This window comes from Pseudophryne corroboree, chromosome 3, assembly GCF_028390025.1.
Source record: "Pseudophryne corroboree isolate aPseCor3 chromosome 3, aPseCor3.hap2, whole genome shotgun sequence".
NCBI lineage: Eukaryota > Metazoa > Chordata > Amphibia > Anura > Myobatrachidae > Pseudophryne > Pseudophryne corroboree.
The window spans coordinates 32071676-32097728 of record NC_086446.1 but is presented as its reverse complement, the minus strand read 5'-3'; the positions used below and the strand labels follow the sequence as shown (position 1 = coordinate 32097728).

The 26053-nt window shown below is 47.2% G+C and overlaps 1 protein-coding gene across 3 annotated transcripts; it reads right to left on the bottom strand.

The window, feature by feature from the left end:
- Window positions 1-1584: 1584 nt before the first annotated feature.
- On the bottom strand, window positions 1585-24611 carry LOC135054620 (gastrula zinc finger protein XlCGF26.1-like). 3 transcript variants are annotated; one of them, XM_063957823.1, is made up of 4 exons: window positions 24510-24611; window positions 17110-17383; window positions 10704-11004; window positions 1585-3036 (listed from the first exon to the last, which is right to left on the bottom strand). In XM_063957823.1, the coding sequence occupies exons 2-4, from the start codon at window positions 17257-17259 to the stop codon at window positions 2120-2122; spliced, it is 1368 nt and encodes a 455-aa protein (XP_063813893.1). In that variant the 5' UTR covers window positions 17260-17383; window positions 24510-24611; the 3' UTR covers window positions 1585-2119. The 3 variants fall into 3 exon arrangements, with proteins under 3 accessions (XP_063813893.1, XP_063813896.1, XP_063813894.1); XM_063957826.1 differs by having other exon boundaries at window positions 1585-3033; XM_063957824.1 differs by having other exon boundaries at window positions 24514-24598.
- Window positions 24612-26053: the final 1442 nt, after the last annotated feature.

Below are 26053 nucleotides of genomic sequence, written 5' to 3'. Positions count from 1 at the left end.
ATCTTCTGGCTCTGTTAGGGGGTGGCGGCATGCTGCGGGAGTGAGCGCTCCCCTCGGGGGCTAACGATCATCACCCTCAGGAACTTAATGTCCTGTCAGCGGAGATAGTGGCCATTAACCTCAGAGGGTTGGACACTACTCCCCACCCCTAAGTCCCACGAAGCAGGGAGGCTGTTTGGACTTCAGGTAATCAGCTGACCAGAACTATCATGGCTCCGTCCATGACTGGTTTTGGAGGGAACTGCCAGCATGGTGTGTGCACGGGCAGACAGTAATGGCCGCAGGCTCTGAGAGTGCAGAGAGCTGTGTCTGGTGACCACTGGAGTCAGAGAGGCGTGTAGTGCAATGACAGAATGGACAATACTTAATGATTGCTGTGCAAGCACAGCATGAAGAGACTTGCTGAATTCAGCATTCACACAGGTGGCAATCAGCACAGAGTGCAGCTTGTTAACAGCTCGTTCCTTCAAGATAGTGAACTCAGGGAACTTATGGTACTGGTGAACTGTTAATCCCAGCGAGCAGAAAAACACCCAGGATCCTGGACAGATGGCAGAGGTAAGTCATCAGACAATGGCCCTCATTCCGAGTTGATCGCTCGCTAGCTGCTTTTAGCAGCAGTGCACACGCTAGGCCGCCCACTGGGAGTGTATCTTAGCTTAGCAGAAGTGCGAACGAAAGGTTAGTAGAACTGCGCGTAAAAATTTCCATGCAGTTTCTGAGCAGCTCGAAACCTACTCCTACCTTGCGATCACTGCAGACTGTTTAGTTCCTGGTTTGATGTCACAAACACGCCCTGCGTTCGGCCAGCCACTCCCCCGTTTCCACAGCTACTCCTGCGTTTTTATCTGGCACGCCTGCGTTTTTAAGCACACTCCCTGAAAACGGTCAGTTTCCGTCCAGAAACACCCACTTCCCGTCAATCACACAACGATCAGCAGTGCGACTGAAAAGCGTAGCTCGACCGCGTGTAAAACTGCATAGTTTTGTGTAAAATTACTTCGCGCGTGCGTACTGCGGCCCGTACGCATGCGCAGAAGTGCCGCTTTTTCAACTAATCGCCGCACTGCGAACGAAAGCAGCTAGCGATCAACTCGGAATGAGGGCCTATATGAATTCCGTCAGGATTGTGACACACAGTCACCTGGTTATTGGTAGAGTGCAGTGTTTCTCCACTGGTGGTACAATAAGCAAGGTCAGGGACACCTACCACCTACAGCAGCGGTGGCCAAGGTGTCAAATGTGGGCCGACAACAGGGGAGCATCTCCGTACTGTTTTGTTTTTGTGGCACATTAGCAGCAAGATGAAGAGCCGGAGCAGGAAGAGGAACCATAGCATGAAGGTAGCCAAAATAATATAAAACGGATTGTCAGGGATGGGGATCAGTGAGCCATGTGTGTGTGTGTGGGGGGGATTTAAGAAGCTGAAGACACAGGTGATGGGGAAGAGGGGAGTATGTGTGACCCCGGAGAGGTACAAGGGGTGCCGTCATAAGACTGACGAGGCACAGGGGGGCATGAAGCTGCAGAGACAGCAGATGCTGATCTCTAAGAGACTAGCAATGGTTATAAATGACTTGGGACTCTATACCAATGTTATTTTATTGTTGCGGAGAACAGTGATACAGATATATAAGGAACCTGCAATAAGTTCCACACATAAGTCTGATGAGGATGTTGTGAAGGACCAGCCACTGGTGTAGATGGTGTGTATATCTTGTTATATAGACTGCCTGGAGCTTTGACCCGTTGCCCAGAACTCAGTGATGACAATGTACCGTTTACTACACACTCTGTAAACAAATTTAGACCTAGTTTTAGATAATTTTTTAATAGCTTTCACAATAAAGTATTGTGGCTTCATATCTATCAGTTCACTAAAGTTGCTTTCCTCTTCTGCGCATTTTCTGATGTGTAACAAGATTTGATTTCCGTGTAAAACATTTCCCACACTCAGAACATGGAAATGGTTTCTCACCTGTGTGACTTCTCTGATGTGCACCAACAACAGACTGGCATGCAAAACATTTCCCACACTCAGCATGGAAATGGCTTCTCACCTATGTGACTTCACTTACGTGCAACAAGATTTGATATCTCTGTGAAACATTTTCCACACTCAGCATGGAAATGGATTCTCAGCTGTGTGACGTCTCTGATGTGTTACAAGAATAGATTTGCGAGCAAAACATTTCCCACACTCAGAGCATGGAAATGGTTTTTCACTTGTGTGACATCTCTGATGTATAACAAGATCTGATTTCACAGGAAAACATTTCCCACACTCAGAGCATGGAAATGGCTTCTCACCTGTGTGACGTCTCTGATGTATAACAAGAACTGATTTCTGTGTAAAACATTTCCCACACTCGGTACATGGAAATGGCATCTCACCTGTGTGAAGCCTCTGATGTATAAGAAGAACTGATTTCCGTGTAAAACATTTCCCACACTCAGAACATGGAAACGGTTTCTCACCTGTGTGACTTCTCTCATGTCTAAAAAGGTCTGATTTATGTGTAAAACATTTCCCACACTCAGTACATGGAAATGGTCTCTCACCTGTGTGACGTCTTTGATGTGTAACAAAAACTGATTTGTGTACAAAACATTTTCCACACTCAGAGCATATAAATGGGCTCTGACATCTGTGAGTTTTCTCATGTGCAACAAGTGTGGTGTACTGTGTAAAACATTTTCCACACTTAGAACATGGAAATGGGCTCTCACTTGTTTTAGCGGGCTGATGGGTAATACGCTTTGTGCTCTGTGTAAAACATCTCCTATCTATAGAACTGGAAAACATCTTCTCTACTCTAAGAACCTTGATAGATGGATCAATGTCTGTGTTATCAGGAGAACATTCCCCATGTTTAGAAGTAGCTGATGGTATATCTGCACTGTGAGGTACTGAATGTATTATTGAGGTAAGAGGGTTTTCTCCTGGAGAATCTTGTGTGATGTTATCTTCTATTATACCATCTGGAGATAAACGGAGATGTTCCTCTGATATATCCCAGTGGTGGTTTCCATCTGCTGGGAATAAAAGAAATATATATGGGAATACTACATAAGATTATTAAGAGGTTGGAGGAAGAAGAGGCAGCAGGAGGGAAAAAAAAAAAAAAGATTCTGTAGCTGTAATGCATGTGGGGACATGCTATATGACGCTATATTGCACCTCTGATACTCTTACCATAATGTACCTCTCCCGGGTCTTGATTGATACTCACCATACCGTGTAATCACCAACCATAGGCTTCTGCTTCCCCAACCCCAACTCACTATCCAATACCTTTTTCCACCCCTTTCCGCCTCCCTTACCCCCCCCCCCCCCCGGCTGCATTCTTTACTCTCACGCCCGTCTTACATGTTTGATCCTTTTAATTGCTCACAATTATTCTGAATTCAGATTCATGGAATTCTCAGTTTTCACGATAAATCATCTCTCTATTGTTGCTCCATTACATCGTAAATGTTATGATGCCTTTGTATGTATACAGTATCTAATTGTTTTGAGCATTGTAACTTACTGTTAAGCTTTTTTTGCTCACTAACTGCATGTATTTAAATGCCTAATAAATGATAATGAAAAAAAAATAAGAATTTACTCACCGGTAATTCTATTTCTCGTAGTCCGTAGTGGATGCTGGGGACTCCGTCAGGACCATGGGGAATAGCGGCTCCGCAGGAGACAGGGCACAAAATTTAAAAGTTTGACCACTAGGTGGTGTGTACTGGCTCCTCCCCCTATGACCCTCCTCCAAGCCTCAGTTAGGATACTGTGCCCGGACGAGCGTACACAATAAGGAAGGATTTTGAATCCCGGGTAAGACTCATACCAGCCACACCAATCACACCGTACAACTTGTGATCTGAACCCAGTTAACAGTATGATAACGTAGGAGCCTCTGAAAAGATGGCTCACAACAATAAACAACCCGATTTTTTTGTAACAATAACTATGTACAAGTATTGCAGACAATCCGCACTTGGGATGGGCGCCCAGCATCCACTACGGACTACGAGAAATAGAATTACCGGTGAGTAAATTCTTATTTTCTCTGACGTCCTAGTGGATGCTGGGGACTCCGTCAGGACCATGGGGATTATACCAAAGCTCCCAAACGGGCGGGAGAGTGCGGATGACTCTGCAGCACCGAATGAGAGAACTCCAGGTCCTCCTTAGCCAGGGTATCAAATTTGTAGAATTTTACAAACGTGTTCTCCCCTGACCACGTAGCTGCTCGGCAGAGTTGTAATGCCGAGACCCCTCGGGCAGCCGCCCAAGATGAGCCCACCTTCCTTGTGGAGTGGGCATTGACAGATTTAGGCTGTGGCAGGCCTGCCACAGAATGTGCCAGTTGAATTGTGCTACAAATCCAACGAGCAATCGTCTGCTTAGAAGCAGGAGCACCCAGCTTGTTGGGTGCATACAGTATAAACAGCGAGTCAGATTTTCTGACTCCAGCCGTCCTTGAAATATATATTTTCAATGCTCTGACAACGTCCAGCAACTTGGAATCCTCCAAATCGCTAGTAGCCGCAGGCACCACAATAGGCTGGTTCAGGTGAAACGCTGATACCACCTTAGGCAGAAAATGAGGACGCGTCCTCAATTCTGCCCTGTCCGAATGGAAAATCAGATATGGGCTTTTATACGATAAAGCCGCCAATTCCGACACTCTCCTGGCTGAAGCCAGGGCCAGTAGCATGGTTACTTTCCATGTAAGATATTTCAAATCTACCGATTTGAGTGGCTCAAACCAATGGGATTTGAGAAAATCCAAAACTACATTGAGATCCCACGGTGCCACTGGGGGCACAACCGGGGGCTGTATATGTAGTACTCCTTTTACAAAAGTCTGGACTGAAGCCAATTCTTTCTGGAAGAAAATCGACAGGGACGAAATTTGAACCTTAATGGACCCTAATTTGAGGCCCATAGATAATCCTGTTTGCAGGAAATGTAGGAATCAACCCAGTTGAAATTCCTCTGTCGGGGCCTTCCTGGCCTCACACCATGCAACATATTTTCTCCAAATGCGGTGATAATGTTGTGCAGTCACCTCCTTCCTGGCTTTGACCAGGGTAGGGATGACCTCTTCCGGAATGCCTTTTTCCCTTAGGATCCGGCGTTCAACCGCCATGCCGTCAAACGCAGCCGCGGTAAGTCTTGGAATAGACACGGTCCCTGCTGAAGCAGATCCCTTCTTAGAGGTAGAGGCCACGGATCTTCCGTGAGCATCTCCTGAAGTTCCGGGTACCAAGTCCTTCTTGGCCAGTCCGGAGCCACTAGTATCGTTCTTACTCCTCTTTGCCGTATAATTCTCAGTACCTTGGGTATGAGAGGCAGAGGAGGGAACACATACACTGACTGGTACACCCATGGTGTTACCAGAGCGTCCACAGCTATTGCCTGAGGGTCTCTTGACCTGGCGCAATACCTGTCCAGTTTTTTGTTGAGGCGGGACGCCATCATGTCCACCATTGGTCTTTCCCAATGGACTACAATCATGTGGAAGACTTCTGGATGAAGTCCCCACTCTCCCGGGTGAAGATCGTGTCTGCTGAGGAAGTCTGCTTCCCAGTTGTCCACTCCCGGGATGAACACTGCTGACAGTGCTATCATATGATTTTCCGCCCAGCGAAGAATCCTTGCAGCTTCTGCCATTGCCCTCCTGCTTCTTGTGCCGCCCTGTCTGTTTACGTGGGCGACTGCCGTGATGTTGTCCGACTGGATCAACACCGGCTGACCCTGAAGCAGAGGTTTTTCCAGGCTTAGAGCATTGTAGATTGCTCTTAGTTCCAGTATATTTATGTGAGAGACGTTTCCAGGCTTGACCACACGCCCTGGAAGTTTCTTCCTTGTGTGACCGCTCCCCAGCCTCTCAGGCTGGCATCCGTGGTCACTAGGACCCAGTTCTGTATGCCGAATCTGCGGCCCTCTAACAGATGAGCACTCTGCAACCACCATAGCAGAGAGACCCTTGTCCTTGTCGACAATTTTATCCGCTGATGCATCTGCAGATGCGATCCGGACCATTTGTCTAGCAGATCCCACTGAAAAATTTGTGCATGGAATCTGCCGAATGGAATCGCTTCGTAAGAAGCCACCATTTTCCCCAGGACTCTTGTGCATTGATGCACAGACACTGTCCCTGGTTTTAGGAGGTTCCTGACGAGTTCGGATAACTCCCTGGCTTTCTCCTCCGGAAGAAATACCTTTTTCTGAACAGTGTCCAGAATCATCCCTAGGAACAGCAGACGTGTCGTCGGGATCAGTTGGGATTTTGGAAAATTCAGAATCCACCCGTGCTGTTGGAGCACTACTTGAGTTAGTGCTACTCCGACCTCCAGCTGTTCTCTGGATCTTGCCCTTATCAGGAGATCGTCCAAGTAAGGGATAATTAATACGCCTTCTCTTCGAAGAAGGATCATCATTTCGGCCATTACCTTGGTAAAGACCCTGGGTGCCGTGGACAATCCAAACGGCAGCGTCTGAAACGGATAATGACAGTTTTGTACCACAAACCTGAGGTACCCTTGGTGTGAAGGGCAAATTGGGACATGAAGGTAAGCATCCTTGATGTCCAAGGACACCATAAAATCCCCTTCTTCCAGATTCGCTATCACTGCTCTGAGTGACTCCATCTTGAACTTGAATTTTTGTATGTACAGGTTCAGAGATTTCAGATTTAGAATAGGTCTTACCGAGCCGTCCGGCTTCGGTACCACAAATAGCGTGGAGTAATACCCCTTTCCCTGTTGTAGAAGGGGTACCTTGATTATCACCTGCTGAGAATACAGCTTGTGAATGGCTTCCAATACCGTCGCCCTGTCTGAGGGAGACGTTGGCAAAGCAGATTTTAGGAACCGGCGAGGGGGAGACTTCTCGAATTCCAACCTGTAACCCTGAGATACTACCTGCAGGATCCAGGGGTCCACCTGCGAGTGAGCCCACTGTGCGCTGAAATTCTTGAGGCGACCCCCCACCGCCCCTGAGTCCGCTTGTAAGGTCCCAGCGTCATGCTGAGGCCTTTGCAGAAGCCGGGGAGGACTTCTGCTCCTGGGAAGGGGCTGCTTGCTGCAGTCTCTTACCCTTTCCTTTGCCTCGGGGCAAATATTGGAATCCGCATCGCCTGACCACTGTCGTGTCCATAGACTTCTTCTGGCAGATATGGACATCGCACTTACTCTTGATGCCAGAGTGCAGATATCCCTCTGTGCATCTCGCATATAAAGGAATGCATCCTTTAATTGCTCTATAGTCAATAAAATACTGTCCCTATCCAGGGTATCAATATTTTCAGTCAGGGAATCCGACCAAGCCACCCCAGCACTGCACATCCAGCCTGAGGCGATTGCTGGTCGCAGTATAACACCAGTATGTGTGTATATACTTTTCAGAGTATTTTCCAGCCTCCTATCAGCTGGATCCTTGAGGGCGGCCGTATCAGGAGACGGTAACGCCACTTGTTTGGATAAACGTGTGAGCGCCTTGTCCACCCTAGGGGGTGTTTCCCAGCGCGCCCTAACCTCTGGCGGGAAAGGGTATAACGCCAATAACTTCTTTGAAATTAGCAGTTTTTTATCAGGGGTAACCCACGCTTCATCACACACGTCATTCAATTCCTCTGATTCAGGAAAAACTACAGGTAGTTTTTTCAGACCCCACATAATACCCCTTTTTGTGGTACTTGCAGTATCAGAGATATGCAAAGCCTCCTTCATTGCCGTGATCATATAACGTGTGGCCCTACTGGAAAATACGTTCGTTTCTTCACCGTCGACACTAGATTCGGTGTCCGTGCCTGGGTCTGTGTCGACCGACTGAGGCAAAGGGCGTTTTACAGCCCCTGACGGTGTTTGAGACGCCTGTACAGGTACTAACTGGTTTGCCGGTCGTCTCATGTCGTCAACCGACTTTTGCAGTGTGCTGACATTATCACGTAATTCCATAAACAAAGCCATCCATTCCGGTGTCGACTCCCTAGGGGGTGACATCACCATTACCGGCAATTGCTCCGCCTCCACACCAACATCGTCCTCATACATGTCGACACACACGTACTGACACACAGCAGACACACAGGGAATGCTCTGATAGAAGACAGGACCCCACTAGCCCTTTGGGGAGACAGAGGGAGAGTTTGCCAGCACATACCAAAGCGCTATAATTATATAGGAACAACCTTATATAAGTGTTGTTTCCTTATAGCTGCTTAAATATATATAATATCGCCAAAAAATGCCCCCCCTCTCTGTTTTTTACCCTGTTTCTGTAGTGCAGTGCAGGGGAGAGCCTGGGAGCCTTCCTAGCAGCGGAGCTGTGTAGGAAAATGGCGCTGTGTGCTGAGGAGATAGGCCCCGCCCCCTATTCCGGCGGGCTCTTCTCCTGGTTTTTCTGAGACCTGGCAGGGGTGAAATACATCCATATAGCCTCATGGACTATATGTGATGTATTCTTTTTAGCCAGAAAGGTATTAACATTGCTGCCCAGGGCGCCCCCCCCAGCGCCCTGCACCCTCAGTGACCGCCGGTGTGAAGTGTGCCTGAGCGCAATGGCGCACAGCTGCAGTGCTGTGCGCTACCTCATGAAGACTGAAAAGCCTTCAGCCGCCGGTTTCTGGACCTCTTCTTACTTCGGCATCTGCAAGGGGGTCGGCGGCACGGCTCCGGTGACCCATCCAGGCTGTACCTGTGATCGTCCCTCTGGAGCTAGTGTCCAGTAGCCTAAGAAGCAAATCCATCCTGCACGCAGGTGAGTTCACTTCTTCTCCCCTAGGTCCCTCGTTGCAGTGAGCCTGTTGCCAGCAGGACTCACTGAAAATAATAAAACTATCAAAACTTTTACTCTAAGCAGCTCTTTATGAGAGCCACCTAGATTGCACCCTGCTCGGACGGGCACAAAAACCTAACTGAGGCTTGGAGGAGGGTCATAGGGGGAGGAGCCAGTACACACCACCTAGTGGTCAAACTTTTAAATTTTGTGCCCTGTCTCCTGCGGAGCCGCTATTCCCCATGGTCCTGACGGAGTCCCCAGCATCCACTAGGACGTCAGAGAAATATCTATATTAGCAGGGAAGTAAATGATGACATATCCTCCATACAGCCCAGGGGAAGTTAAGTTATATCTATAGCTAAATTTTTTGTGTCCTCTATAGCAGAAAATAATCAGATTATCAATACCAATCTATACCAATATAAGGCTGTACAATAGTATAAAAATAACAATCTTAGATGACAGGTATCGAAAAATATTTGTGCAAAGGTAGATGGTACCTCTGTAATTATGGAGGATATATAGGATATTGATAGGATCTGTTATATGAGTATCACACACAGACTGTTACATTGCTCATTAATGGAACAAACAACACAGAAGATGTAAGTTCTAGTAACGCCACAATAACGTAACCAGTCTCTTAGTTGATAGTAAGGATCTGATAACTCCCAGTCCGTTTCATCTGTGTAAGATTTCATCTGAGGATATGTAAAATTAAACAACCAAAGCGATATATAGCCCCTAGGTGTGGGAACACACTCAAAATTGATGTGGGTTATTTTCATAAACCATAAGACTAGAAATTTGCATATTCTAATTACATAGTCACTTAAATCCAGTGATGCCTCCAGTATCTTACTAATTCAGAAGTTATTACACAGTAATTGATGTTGAATGAAAGCATCATTCATTAGGTGGTGACACAATTACGATTGCCTAATGACTTGTATTCCGTGAAAAGTATAGTGGTGGAGAAAGAGATCCAGAGTGGTGGATATCGCCTTGCTTCTGCTGCGGGTCCGTGTGCATGCAGTGAACAGCAGATGAGAGATCATATCTATATCTATAAATTTAAAAAGACATTTGCCTACTATTGAAATGCAATTGGTTCAGCTCAGTGTGTGGACAATTTATTTATCCCCCGTGACTGTGATTACGTGCTTCTGCTGGTGTCAGTCAGGCATCCAGAGTCTCGGGAATGTCTTGAAAATGTATTGGTAGTCACTGGGTGGAAACAGGGAGGGGGCCAAGCGGACACACGGTAAAGATCTGTCATATGGGCATATAATGGGAGTATTGTGGGTGAGCTGTAAAGATACACAAACGCTCACACTGGAGCCTAAACTCTGATGGAGAATCTGCACCTAGTTTTGGGACTGGTGGAAGGTTCCATATGGCGACCAATGGTGGCATCTAAAGGTGCAGCAAGTGGTATCAGCATATAAGGACACTCAAAGTGGGCATCTCAGTCCTTCCTCAGTCAGAAGCTTGTCTGTATACCATGGAAGGGCATATAGCGGTATTTGCACAAAGACTCTGATATTCGACCAGCAAAAGACACGGACACAGATCAGAGTGTGTGGGGAGGAGACTGGTCAGATCTCTGGGCTGGTAACACATAGTGTGACATGATGTGAGGGGGAGAGCAGGAGTATAATAGAGGCTGATGGCTCCTGATGTATGAGATACACCAGAGAGTGGGGAGGAGACTGGTCAGATCTCTGGGCTGGTAACACACAGTGACATGATGTGAGGGGAGAGCAGGAGTATAATAGGGGCTGATGGCTCCTGACTCTCCCACTGGGCAGATAGTTCCCTCATTAGTATGTAGTGACAGAGAAGGGTGTAGGATAAGAAATTGCTGTAGTAACCGAGCAAAGAGAATATGTGCCTCTTTTAAGTGTTTATTACTCACCTGTGCAGATATCTGTAGGGATTTCCTCCTCCTTACACTGCTGATCACCCTTCACATATGTCGCTTCATCTCCTTCTGTATCTTCTACCTTAATAACAGTCACATACGTCTCTTCTTCTCCCTCTGTATCTTCTGCCTTCATATCAGTCACATACGTCTCTTCTCCCACTATATCTTCTGCCTTCATATCAGTCACATACGTCTCCTCTTCTTCCTCTATATCTTCTAACTTAATTACAGTCACATATGTCTCTTCTTCTCCCTCTATATCTTCTACCTTCATACGAGTCAGATCTTCACGCTAAAGAATCCACAAAAAGAAAATAACACTTTAATAATTTGTTTCATTAACTGAGATTTGCCAGAATGTATTAGATGCACACAGGTAATAGAAGGAAAAATGGGATTTTTTAATGTACTCACAGTAAAATCCTTTCCGTGTCATCCATCTGGGGGACACTTCTAGCTGACAGTGGGATAAATGGGTTGGACCAAAGGAGTAGGCACTAGAAGACTAATCTGATTGGCTCCACCCCCTACATAACCCCTCCCACTTCCCTGAAGCCTTGGTTATTTCTAACAAAGCTACTTGGCGTAAGCAAAGTCATAGCACAATAGTAACCATAAACTGAACCACAACAGTGACTAGAAAGGCAGGTATCACAGTGTTCCTCAGAAGGATGACAAGGAAAGGAACTTACGATGGGTACATTAAAAAAAATTCCAAATTTCTTATCATCCGATCTGGGGGACACTGCGATTTCCCAAAGCAAGCCTAATGGGAGAATTATCCAGCAAAGCCGCACGTAGAACTTTATGCCCAAAACTGGCATCCCCCATACCAAATGTATGGAAACGGTAACTGCTCCACCGAGGCTCCATGGCAAACCACCCAAGAAGCCCCAAATACACAAGCAGAATGAGCTTGAAGGAAAACCAGGAAAGGTGTATCTGAATACAGACACACCTGGCAACAGCAGAAATAATCCATCTAGCAATGAAAAAACGAGTTTTATGGTAAGAACTTACCTTTGTCAAAACTCTTTCTGCGAGGTACACTGGGCTCCACAAGGATAGACATCGGGGTGTAGAGTAGGATCTTGATCCGAAGCACCAACAGGCTCAAAAGCTTTGACCTTCTTCCCATGATGCATAGCGCCGCCTTCTATATCACCCCGCCTCCGTGCACAGGAGCTCATTTTTGTTAACCAGCCCAATGCAGTAGCAAGTAAAAGAGACGACAACTGCCAGTTGCCATAAACATCACACTCTCCCGACAGGAGAAGTGTCAGCGGCTAATGCCATACCAACCCAAAGAAGCTAAGTGCGTCAGGGTGGGCGCCTTGTGGAGCCCAGTGTACCTCGCAGAAAGAGTTTTAACAAAGGTAAATTCTTACCATAAAACTAGTTTTCTGCTGCGGGGTACTCTGGGCTCCACAAGGATAGACATTGGGGATGTCCTAAAGCAGTTCCTTATGGGAGGGGACGCACTGTAGCGAGCACAAGAACCCGGCGTCCAAAGGAAGCATCCTGGGAAGCGGCAGTATCGAAGGCATAGAACCTAATGAACGTGTTCACTGAGGACCACGTAGCCACAATGCACAATTGTTCAAGGGTCGCACCACGGCGGGCTGCCCAAGAAGGTCCAACAGACCGAGTAGAATGGGCCGTAATGTGAGCAGGAGTTGACAGACCAGCCCTCACATAAGCATGTGCAATCACCATTCTAATCCATCTGGCCAAAGTCTGCTTGTGAGCAGGCTAGCCCCGTTTGTGAAATCCAAACAGAATAAAGAGAGAATCAGATTTCCTAACAGAAGCAGTTCTCTTCACATAGATACGGAGAGCCCGTACCGCATCCAAAGACCGCTCTTTGGGAGACAGATCAGGAGAAACAAGTGCCGGAACCACAATCTCCTGGGTAAGGTGGAACGAAGAAACCACCTTAGGCAAATAAACGGGACGAGTCCTAAGAACCGCCCGGTCACGGTGAAATATCAGATATGGGGAACTACAGGACAAGGAACCCAAATCTGACACTCTTCTAGCTGAAGCAATAGCCAGCAGAAACACCACCTTAAGGGAAAGCCACTTAAGATCAGCTGAACCAAGAGTTTCAAACGGAGACTTTTGTAACGCCTCCAAAACCACCTACAAGTCCCAAGGAGCCACAGGCGGGACATAGGGAGGTTGGATACGCAACACACCCTGAGTAAAGGTGTGCACATCAGGTAAGGTCGCAATTTTTCTCTGAAACCACACCGACAAGGCAGATATTTGAACCTTGAGGGAGGCCAGACGCAGGCCTAAGTCCAGGCCCTGCTGAAGAAAAGCCAACAACTTGGCTATACTAAACTTGGAAGCGTCATAATCGTTAGATGCGCACCAAACAAACTAAGAATGCCAGACCCTATAGTAAATCCGAGCAGAAGCCGGTTTCCGGGCCCGCAACATAGTTTGAATGACCGCCTCAGAAAACCCTTTAGCCCTTAAGACGGAAGCTTCAAGAGCCACGCCGTCAAAGACAACCGGGCTAGGTCCTGGTAGACACAGGGGCCCTGAACGAGGAGGTCTGGGCGTTGTGGAAGTAGATTTGGACGCTCTGACGATAGGCCTTGCAGGTCTGAGAACCAGTGCCGTCTGGGCCACGCTGGAGCTATGAGAAGCAGAATTCCTTTTTCTTGCTTGAACTTCCGAATTACCCTGGGCAGGAGGGACACCGGAGGGAACACGTACGGCAGCCGAAACCTCCACGGTACCGCCAGCGCATCCACGAATGCTGCTTGAGGATCCTTTGTCCTTGCTCTAAAGGCCGGATCCTTGTGAGTGTGTCGAGACGCCATCAGATCTACGTCTGGAAGGCCCCAACTTTCCACTAGGAGTTAAAACACTTCTGGATGGAGGCACCACTCGCCGGCATGCACATCCTGACGTCTGAGAAAGTCCGCTTCCAATTCAGGACTCCCGGAATGAATATTGCCGATATGGTCGGTAGATGGCGTTCTGCCCACTGTAGAATCCGTGAGACTTCTTTCATTGCTAGGCGGCTTCGAGTGCCGCCTTGATGATTTATGTAAGCCACTGTGGTGGCGTTGTCCGACTGTACTTGAACAGGACGGTTCTGAATTAAATGCTGGGCTAGGTTTAAGGCATTGAAGACCGCCCGCAACTCTAGAATATTGATCGAGAGGAGGGACTCCTCCTTGGTCCACCGCCCCTGAAGGGAGTGTTGCTCCAGCACCGCGCCCCAACCTCTTAGACTGGCATCTGTCGTCAACAGGACCCAGTCGGATATCCAGAATAAACACTTTGCAAGGGGAAAACCCCTGCAAAAAACCAGGAGCGCTGTGCCTATCAGTTATCCCAAACAGAATTAACATATCACACTATACACTTAATCCTTGAAATTGAAAAAAAAAAAGAGTTTTTATTTCTATTATAAACATATATGGGTGTAGTACTGGTGACCGGCAGTCTCCTGACCGCCGGTCACCTTACCGACGCCGGGATCCCGGCAGCATAACGACGCCGGGATCCCGGCGGGGAGGGGCGAGTGCAGCAAGCCCCTTGCGGGCTCGCTGCGCTCGCCACGCTGCGGGCTCGGTGGCGACCTGAGGTCGCCACGGGTTCTATTCCCGCTCTATGGGTGTCGTGGACACCCACGAGTGGAAATAGTCCCTGTTGGTCGGCATGCCGACCATCGGGAAAGTGAGCCGTCGGGCTCACGGAGGAGGTCATGTGACTGTCGGTCAGCTGACCGGCGGTCACATGACTACCACCCACATATATATGTAACGAATGCTGCAGCATATATTAAAAAAATTAATAAAATTAATATCACATATTCCATATACAGTTCAATTCCCTAAACACTAAGTATTTAGGGAATTGAACTGTATATGGAATATGTGATATTATTTTTTTTAATATATGCTGCAGCATTCGTTACATATATATGTTTATAATAGAAATAAAAATATTTTTTTTTTTTTTAATTTCAAGGATTAAGTGTATAGTGTGATATATTAATTCTGTTTGGGATAACTGATAAGCACAGCGCTCCTGGCTTTTTGCAGGGGTTTTCCCCTTGCAAAGTGTTTTTTCTGGTTAATTAGGTAAGGAATGCAATTATCCTTATAACTAGGAGCAGCAGTATCTATTGGTGTTTTAGTTAAGAATCTCCACTCTTTCGGAAATTGCTGGCGCCTGATCGCATGCACGGGGGATTCCACGACATAATAAGTGGGATAACCTGTGGATGCAATTTGTACAATTGGGATATCCAGAATGGACGGCCCCTGCACAGTTGTTGGTCCCGGAGCCACCAGAGCAGCGACAGACGGACCTCCGGAGTCAATGAGATCATTTGAGAATTGATCCGGTGAGGCAGGCTGTCCCATTTGGCTAGAATCAGCCTCTGGAGAGGGCGAGAGTGAAATTGAGCGTACTCCACCATGTCGAATTCTGACACCATGAGGTCCAGCACCTGCATCGCCGAATGTATCGACACTTGCGGACGAGATAGGAAACAACAAATCCTGTCCTGAAGTTTCAGGACTTTCTCCTGAGACAGGAACAACCGCTGGTTGTGAGTGTCCAATAGTGCTCCCAGATGCACCATGCTCTGAGCAAGGACCAGGGAGGACTTCTTCCAGTTGATCAGCCACCCGTGGGCTTGCAGAAACCGGACCGTCACATCTAGATGACGCAGGAGAAGTTCTGGGGAATTTACCAGGATTAACAAGTCGTCCAAATACGGCAGTATCCTGACCCCTTGACGGCGGAGTACCACCGTCATCACCGCCATGACTTTTGTAAAGACTCGCGGAGCCGTTGTTAAACCATAAGGTAACGCCTGAAACTGGTAATGGCAGTTGCCAATCGCAAATCTGAGGTATTGCTGATGAGACACTGCTATAGGAATATGCAGCTAAGCATCCTGTATATCCAGGGAGACCATGAAGTCCCCAGGTTCCAAGGCCAGAACTATAGAGCGAAGGGTTTCCATCCGGAACCTGGAAACCTTCACAAACCTGTTCAATGCCTTGAGGTTGAGAATGGGCCGGGAGGACCCATTCGGTTTCGGGACTAGAAACAGCGGAGAATAGTACCCCTGGCCCCTCTGCGCAAGAGGCACCTGTACTACGACTCCTGTATCCAGGAGGGTCTGTACCACCGAATGTAGAGTGTTTGCCTTTGTCTTGTCCAATGGGACATCTGTCTGGCAAAATCGATGAGGGGGTCGGTTTTTGAAGGCTATGGCGTAACCTCGCGTGACGACTTCCCGTACCCAGGCATCTGAAGTGGTCTTCAACCATTCCCGGGTATACCCTAGAAGCCGGCCCCCCACCCTGGGATCCCCCAGAGGGAGGCCCGCCCCGTCATGCATATTTGTCTTGGAAGCTGGCTGACGGGCCGCCCAGGCTCTTTTGGGCTTAGGCTTACCAGGTTTGGAAGTACGGGCCTGCTTGCTGTATGCCTTACCTTTTGCTTTACCTGAAGGACGAAAGGGGCGAAAGCAAGTACCTTTAGCCTTCGACACAGAATGAGCAGTACTTGGCAGACAGGCAGTTTTGGCAGTAGCCAAGTCAGCCACAATCCTATTTAAATCCTCCCCAAACAGAATATCTCCCTTAAAAGGGAGTACCTCCAGGGTTTTTCTAGCGTCCAGATCCACAGACCAGGATCTCAGCCACAATATCCGGCGAGCCAGGACTGACGTAGTAGAGGCCTTGGCTGCCAGGATACCGGCATCAGAAGCCGCCTCTTTAATATAACGAGAAGCTGTGACAATATAAGACAAGCATTGTCTAGCATGGTCAGAGGAGATTTCAGCATCTAACTCCAAGGCCCATGCTTCAATGGCCTCTGCAGCCCAAGTAGCTGCAATAGTGTGTTAGGCGCCGCGGTCTGAAATCTCGTTGCGGCCCAGCGCCTAGCAACTAGGGACGCCGAGCGGGCTGGGACGCCGTGCGCGCTGAGCCGCCGGGTCCCTAGCAACGCTGGGACGCCATGCGCGCTGAGCCGCCGGGTCCCTAGCAACGCTAGGACGCCGTGCGCGCTCAGCCGCCAGGACCCTAGCAACGGGGACGCCACGGGCGGACCGCGTTCCCCGTTGCAGGGTCAATCAAGTAATTAAACACACTGGTCTTCTGGTCGTGCAGCAAGGCAGCTGCACGACATTTATGTTAATCGGCCTCTGAACCCTGATTGGTGCATTGCCAGGAATGAGGAGAGGGGTAAGTCTCTGTTACAGAGACCCCACACCCTACTAACTGACCCAGACAGGAAATGTTACAGGTGATATGAAGAAGCCTCATTATAGACACAACACTTTGTGCGGACTGCCATGGAGTACTGACATAAAGTCCCTTCATATATTGGAAAGACCCTAAATTCCACCTACCTGATCCTCCTGTGGGGTCCTGTGATTCTCCTCTGTACAATTCTGGGAATACAGAGGACGGGGACATCTCTCTGGGGTATCTCTGTTACTAGGTCCATCTGTCCATCTTGTTGGTGAGTTCCAGGATCTTCTGGTCATTGTGCCTCTCATGTATCAGTGAGTGAGGTGGAGGAACCGTGATGGGGCTCTGGGTCCTGCTCAGTCCTCCTGACACACAGGGATGGCTGCTGGGTGTCTTCCACTCACCGGATGTATTCCTTACTACTGTGTAACCCTGTGTATTGGGGAGACATCAATGAAAAAATAAGAATTTACTTACCGATAATTCTATTTCTCGTAGTCCGTAGTGGATGCTGGGAACTCCGTTAGGACCATGGGGAATAGCGGCTCCGCAGGAGACTGGGCACAAAAGTAAAGCTTTAGGACTACCTGGTGTGCACTGGCTCCTCCCCCTATGACCCTCCTCCAAGCCTCAGTTAGGATACTGTGCCCGGACGAGCGTACACAATAAGGAAGGATTTATGAATCCCGGGTAAGACTCATACCAGCCACACCAATCACACCGTACAACCTGTGATCTGAACCCAGTTAACAGCATGATAACAGAGGAGCCTCTAGATAGATGGCTCACAACAACAATAACCCGATTTAGTTAACAATAACTATGTACAAGTATTGCAGACAATCCGCACTTGGGATGGGCGCCCAGCATCCACTACGGACTACGAGAAATAGAATTATCGGTAAGTAAATTCTTATTTTCTCTGACGTCCTAGTGGATGCTGGGAACTCCGTAAGGACCATGGGGATTATACCAAAGCTCCCAAACGCGCGGGAGAGTGCGGATGACTCTGCAGCACCGAATGAGAGAACTCCAGGTCCTCCTCAGCCAGGGTATCAAATTTGTAGAATTTAGCAAACGTGTTTGCCCCTGACCAAATAGCTGCTCGGCAAAGTTGTAAAGCCGAGACCCCTCGGGCAGCCGCCCAAGATGAGCCCACCTTCCTTGTGGAATGGGCTTTTACAGATTTTGGCTGTGGCAGGCCTGCCACAGAATGTGCAAGCTGAATTGTATTACAAATCCAACGAGCAATAGTCTGCTTAGAAGCAGGAGCACCCAGCTTGTTGGGTGCATACAGGATAAACAGCGAGTCAGATTTTCTGACTCCAGCCGTCCTGGAAACATATATTTTCAGGGCCCTGACTATGTCCAACAACTTGGAGTCCTCCAAGTCACTAGTAGCCGCAGGTACCACAATAGGTTGGTTCAGATGAAACGCTGAAACCACCTTAGGGAGAAAATGAGGACGAGTCCTCAATTCCGCCCTGACTGAATGGAAGATCAGATAAGGGCTTTTACAGGATAAAGCCGCCAATTCTGACACGCGCCTGGCCGAGGCCAGGGCCAACAGCATGACCACTTTCCATGTGAGATATTTTAACTCCACAGATTCAAGTGGTTCAAACCATTGTGACTTTAGGAACCCCAAAACTACATTGAGATCCCAAGGTGCCACTGGAGGCACAAAAGGAGGCTGTATATGCAGTACCCCTTTTACAAACGTCTGAACTTCAGGAACTGAAGCTAGTTCTTTCTGGAAGAAAATTGACAGGGCTGAAATTTGAACCTCAATGGACCCCAATTTTAGGCCCATAGACACTCCTGTTTGCAGGAAATGCAGGAATCGACCTAGTTGAAATTCCTCCATCGGGGCCTTACTGGCCTCGCACCACGCAACATATTTTCGCCTAATGCGGTGATAATGCTTTGCGGTTACATCCTTCCTGGCTTTGATCAGGGTAGGGATGACTTCATCCGGAATGCCTTTTTCCTTCAGGATCCGGCGTTCAACCGCCCTGCCGTCAAACGCAGCCGCGGTAAGTCTTGGAATAGATAGGGTCCTTGATGGAGCAGGTCCCTTCTTAGAGGTAGAGGCCACGGGTCCTCCGTGAGCATCTCTTGAAGTTCCGGGTACCAAGTCCTTCTTGGCCAATCCGGAGCCACGAGTATAGTTCTTACTCCCCTCCGTCTCATAATTCTCAGTACTTTTGGTAAGAGAGGAAGAGGAGGGAACACATACACTGACTGGTACACCCACGGTGTTACCAGAGCGTCCACAGCTATTGCCTGAGGGTCCCTTGACCTGGCGCAATACCTGTCCAATTTTTTGTTTAGGCGGGACGCCATCATGTCCACCTTTGGTTTTTCCCAACGGTTTACAATCATGTGGAAAACTTCTGCTGAGGAAGTCTGTTTCCCAGTTGTCCACTCCCGGAATGAACACTGCTGACAATGCTATCACATGATTTTCCGCCCAGCGAAAAATCCTTGCAGCTTCTGCCATTGCCCTCCTGCTTCTTGTGCCGCCCTGTCTGTCTACGTGGGCGACTGCCGTGATGTTGTCCGACTGGATCAGCACCGGCTGACCTTGAAGCAGAGGTCTTGCTTGGCCCTTAGCTCCAAGATATTTATGTGAAGTGATGTCTCCAGGCTTGACCACAAGCCCTGGAAATTTCTTCCCTGTGTGACTGCTCCCCAGCCTCGCAGGCTGGCATCCGTGGTCACCAGGACCCAGTCCTGAATGCCGAATCTGCGCCCTCTAGAAGATGAGCACTCTGCAACCACCACAGGAGAGACACCCTTGTCTTTGGTGACAGGGTTATCCGCTGATGCATCTGAAGATGCGATCCGGACCATTTTTCCAGCAGGTCCCACTGGAAAGTTCTTGCGTGGAATCTGCCGAATGGAATTGCTTCGTAGGAAGCCACCATTTTTCCCAGGACCCTTGTGCACTGATGCACTGACACTTGGCCTGGTTTTAGGAGGTTTCTGACTAGTTCGGATAACTCCCTGGCTTTCTCCTCCTGGAGAAACACCTTTTTCTGGACTGTGTCCAGGATCATCCTTAGGAATAGAAGACGTGTCGTCGGGATCAGCTGCGATTTTGGAATATTAAGAATCCAACCGTGCTGCCGCAACACTACTTGAGATAGTGCTACCCCGACTACCAACTGTTCCCTGGATCTTGCCCTTATCCGGAGATCGTCCAAGTAAGGGATAATTAAAACTCCCTTCCTTCGAAGGAGTATCATCATTTCGGCCATTACTTTGGTAAAGACCCGGGGTGCCGTGGACAAACCAAACGGCAGCGGCTGAAACTGATAGTGACAGTTCTTTACCACAAACCTGAGGTACCCTTGGTGAGAAGGGTAAATTGGGACATGGAGATAAGCATCCTTGATGTCCAGAGACACCATATAATCCCCTTCTTCCAGGTTTGCCATCACCGCTCTGAGTGACTCCATCTTGAATTTGAACCTTTGTATGTAAGTGTTCAAGGATTTCAGATTTAAATTAGGTCTCACCGAGCCGTCCGGCTTCGGTACCACAAACAGCGTGGAATAATACCCCTTTCCCTGAAGGATCCAGGGGTCCACCTGTGAGTGAGCCCACTGCACGCTGAAATTTTTGAGACGGGCCCCCACCGTGCCTGAGTCCGCTTGTAAAGCCCCAGCGTCATGCTGAGGACTTGGCAGAAAACGGGAGAGGGCTTCTGTTCCTGGGAACTGGCTGTTTGCTGCAGCCTTTTTCCTCTCCCTCTGCCACGGGGCAGAAATGAGGAGCCTTTTGCCCGCTTGCCCTTATGGGGCCCAAAGGACTGCGCCTGATAATACGGCGTCTTCTTATGTTGAGAGGCTACCTGGGGTAAAAATGTGGAATTCCCAGCCGTTGCCGTGGCCACCAGGTCTGTTAGACCTACCCCAAATAACTCCTCCCTTTTATAAGGCGATACTTCCATATGCCTTTGGAATCAGCATCACCTGACCACTGTCTTGTCCATAACCCTCTTCTGGCAGAAATGGACAGCGCACTTACTCTTGATGCCAGTCGGCAAATATCCCTCTGTGCATCACGCATATATAGAAATGCATCTTTTAAATGCTCTATAGTCAGTAATATACTGTCCCTATCTAAGGTATCAATATTGTCAGTCAGGGAATCCGACCAAGCCACCCCAGCACTGCACATCCAGGCTGAGGCGATTGCTGGTCGCAGTATCACACCCGTGTGAGTGTATATACATTTTAGGATATTTTACTGCTTTCTGTCAGCAGGTTCCGTAAGGGCGGCCGTATCCGGGGACGGTAGTGCCACCTGTTTAGACAAGCGTGTGAGCGCTTTATTCACCCTAGGGGGTGTTTCCCAACGTGCCCTATCCTCTGCGGGAAGGGGTATGATGCTAATAACTTTTTAGGAATTAACAGTTTTTATCGGGGGAAACCCACGCATCATTACACACTTCATTTAATTCCTCAGATGCAGGAAAAACTACAGGCAGTTTTTTCTCACCCAACATAATACCCTTTTTAGTGGTATTATCAGAAATGTGTAAAAACATTTTCCATAGCCTCAATCATGTAACGTGTGGCCCTACTGGAAGTCACATTCGTCTCTTAATCGTCGACACTGGAGTCAGTATCCGTGTCGGCGTCTGTATCTGCCATCTGCGGTAACGGGCGTTTTAGAGCCCCTGATGGCTTTTGAGACACCTGGACAGGCACAGGCTGAGTCGCCGGCTGTCTCATGTCATCAATCTTTTGTAAAGAGCTGACACTGTCACATAATTCCTTCCATAAGCTCATCCACTCAGGTGTCGACTCCCTAGGGGGTGACATTTCTGTTACAGGCAATTGCTCCGCCTCCACCACATTTTCCTCCTCATACATGTCGACACAACGTACCGACACACAGCACACACACAGGGAATGCTCTGATAGAGGACAGGACCCCACTAGCCCTTTGGGGAGACAGAGGGAGAGTATGCCAGCACACACCAGAGCGCTATATATATACAGGGATAACCTTATATAAGTGTTTTTCCCCTTATAGCTGCTGTATTGTTCCCTAATTAGTGCCCCCCTCTCTTTTTTAACCCCTTTCTGTAGTGTAGTAACTGCAGGGGAGAGCCAGGGAGCTTCCCTCCAACGGAGCTGTGAGAGAAAATGGCGCCAGTGTGCTGAGGAGATAGGCTCCGCCCCCTTCTCGGCTGCCTTTTCTCCCGTTTTTCTGTGGAATCTGGCAGAGGTTAAAATTCATCCATATAGCCCTGGGGGCTATATGTGATGTATTTTCGCCAGCCAAGGTGCTTATATTGCTGCTCAGGGCGCCCCCCCCTAGCGCCCTGCACCCTCAGTGACCGAAGTGTGAAGTGTGCTGAGGAGCAATGGCGCACAGCTGCAGTGCTGTGCGCTACCTTGGTGAAGACAGGATGTCTTCTGCCGCCGATTTTCCGGACCTCTTCTTGCTTCTGGCTCTGTAAGGGGGCCGGCGGTGCGGCTCTGGGACCGGACTCCGAGGCTGGGCCTGTGATCGTCCCTCTGGAGCTAATGTCCAGTAGCCTAAGAAGCCCAATCCACTCTGCACGCAGGTGAGTTCGCTTCTTCTCCCCTTAGTCCCTCGGTGCAGTGAGCCTGTTGCCAGCAGGTCTCACTGAAAATAAAAAACCTAAAACTAAACTTTCACTAAGAAGCTCAGGAGAGCCCCTAGTGTGCACCCTTTTCTCGGCCGGGCACAAAAATCTAACTGAGGCTTGGAGGAGGGTCATAGGGGGAGGAGCCAGTGCACACCAGGTAGTCCTAAAGCTTTACTTTTGTGCCCAGTCTCCTGCGGAGCCGCTATTCCCCATGGTCCTTACGAGTTCCCAGCATCCACTAGGACGTCAGAGAAAGTAAACTAAACTTCTCCAAAATGGGGCTGTTTAATCAGGTTCTTATGGTGCATATAAGAGACTCTATTTTACAAAAACCTGTCTTGTAAAAATCTCCAATATACAGGAAAATAATAATAATAACAACAACAACAACAACAACAACAGGCCGCTCCCCATGTATAATTATAACATCAGTAAACCAAAGGCTGCTACCCCTGTATAATAACAGGACACCACAGGCTGCTCCCCCTGTATAATAATAATAACAACAACAACAACAACAACAGGCCGCTCCCCATGTAAAATATAACAACAGTACACCAAAAGCTGCTCCCCCTGTATAATAATAATAATAATAACAACAGGTCACCACAGGCCGCTCCCCTTGTTTAATAAGAACAGGACACCACAGGCTGCTCTCCCTGTATAATAATAACAACAACAACAACAACAGGACACCACAGGCTGCTCCCCCTCTATAATAATAACAACAACAGGCCGCTCCCCATGTATAATTATAACAACATTACATCAAAAGCTGTTCCCCCAGTATTATAATAATAATAACAACAACAACAACAACAACAACAACAACAGGACACCACAGGCTGCTCCCCCTGTATAATAATAATAATAATAATAATAATAATAATAATAACAGTACAGAACAGGCTGCTCTCCCTGTATAACAATAATAATAATAACAACAACAGGACACAACAGGCTGCTCCCCCTGTATAATAATAATAATAATAATAATAATAACAACAACAGGACACAACAGGCTGCTCCCCCTGTATAATAATAATAATAATAACAACAACAGGACACCACAGGCTGCTCCCCCTGTATAATAATAATAATAATAATAATAATAATAACAGGACACCACAGGCTGCTCCCCCTGTATAATAATAATAATAATAATAATAATAACAGGACACCACAGGCAGCTCTCCCTGTATAATAATAATAATAATAATAATAATAATAGGCCACCACAGGCTGCTCCCCCTGTATAATAATAATAATAATAACAACAACAGGACACCACAGGCTGCTCCCCCTGTATAATAATAATAATAATAATAATAATAATAACAACAAAACACCACAGGCTGCTCTCCCTGTATAATAACAGGACACCACAGGCTGCTCTCCCAGTATAATAAAAACAACACCAACAGGACACCACATGCAGCTCTCCCTGTATAATAATAATAATAATAATAATAATAATAATAATAATAATAATAACAGGACACCACAGGCTGCTCCCCTATATAATAATAATAATAACAGGACACCACAGGCTGCTCCCCCTGTATAATAATAATAATAATAATAACAACAACAACAACAGGACACCACAGGCTGCTCCCCTAGTATAATAATAATAATAATAACAACAACAACAGGACACCACAGGCTGCTCCCCTAGTATAATAATAATAATAATAATAATAATAACAGGACACCACATGCTGCTCTCCCTGTATAATAATAATAACAGGACACCACAGGCTGCTCTCCCCGTATAATAATAGTAACAGGACACCACAGGCTGCTCCCACTGTATAATAATAATAACAGGACATCACAGGCCACTCTCCCTGTATAATAATAATAATAGGACACCGCAAGCTGCTCCCCCTGTATAATGACGTCATTACATGAAGCCAAACTCACTGACGTCTCCTATATGATGATCTCTCCTCGGCAACTCAGACTGTTGTGAGGAGAAACCACTTCCGGTCCATGTTAGAAGGTACTGCGGGAGTCACCAACCGAACGCTCAGGGCGGAAGTGAGGTGGACCGCATAGGGCGGAAGTGAGGTGGAACGCATAGGGCGGAAGTGAGGTGGAACGCATAGGGCGGAAGTGGGCTGTGTAACATTACTAGTCAGAGGAGGAAGGGTAGCGTCTAGATTCTCTTCGCGCTAAGGACCTTTCGAGGATGCTGCTGCTGGGGGCTGTACTATCTACCCTATGTCTAGTGACAGCAACTACTACTCCTGTAACATACATAACACAGAACATGGTAGATACTAGAATTAAGTGTCCACAGAACATACGTTACAGCCATGTAATATATTCCTCTCTCACACCCACTGGTCCCATCACATCCCTGTTATCTGTAATAACTACCTCATATATATATACCAGTACCACTACTACTATATCTACCTCCTATATATACCTCATATATATGTATATATACTTATACTGCTACTATATATATCTATTGTATATACCTGTACTGCTACTATATATACCTCCTATATATATTTACTTATACTGCTACTATATATATCTATTGTATATACCTGTACTGCTACTATATATAACTCCTATATATATTTACTTATACTGCTACTATATATACACCTACTGTATATACCTGTACTGCTACTATATATACCTCCTATATATACCAATACTGCTACTATATATATACCTCCTATATATACCTCCTATATATGTATATATACTTATACTGCTACTATATATATCTATTGTATATACCTGTACTGCTACTATATATACCTCCTATATATATTTACTTATACTGCTACTATATATAACTATTGTATATACCTGTACTGCTACTATATATAACTCCTATATATATTTACTTATACTGCTACTATATATACACCTACTGTATATACCTGTACTGCTACTATATATACCTCCTATATATACCAATACTGCTACTATATATACCTCCTATATATAAAACTGTAATACTACTATATATACCTCCTATATCTACATGTACTACTACTATAGATGGGTTGTCTTCAGTATGCCGAATGTCGGGATCCCGGCGCCAGAATCCCGACACCCGGCATACCGACAGATATTCTCCCTCGTGGGGAACCACGACCCCCCTTGAGGGAGAATAAATAGCGTGGCAAGGGGCTCATTGCGCTCGCCACGCTGTCGGTATGCTGGCGGTCGGCCTCCCGAAGCCGGTATACTGGTCGCCGGGAGACCGTCCGCCGGCATACCATACTACACCCCTATATATACCTCCTATATCTACCTGTACTACTATTATATATACCTGTACTACTACTATATATACCTGTACTACTACTATATATACCTGTACTACTACTATCTATAACTCCTATATCTACATGTATTACTACTATATATACTTCCTATATATACCTATACTGCTGCTATATATATGTCCTATATATAACTGTAATACTACTATATAT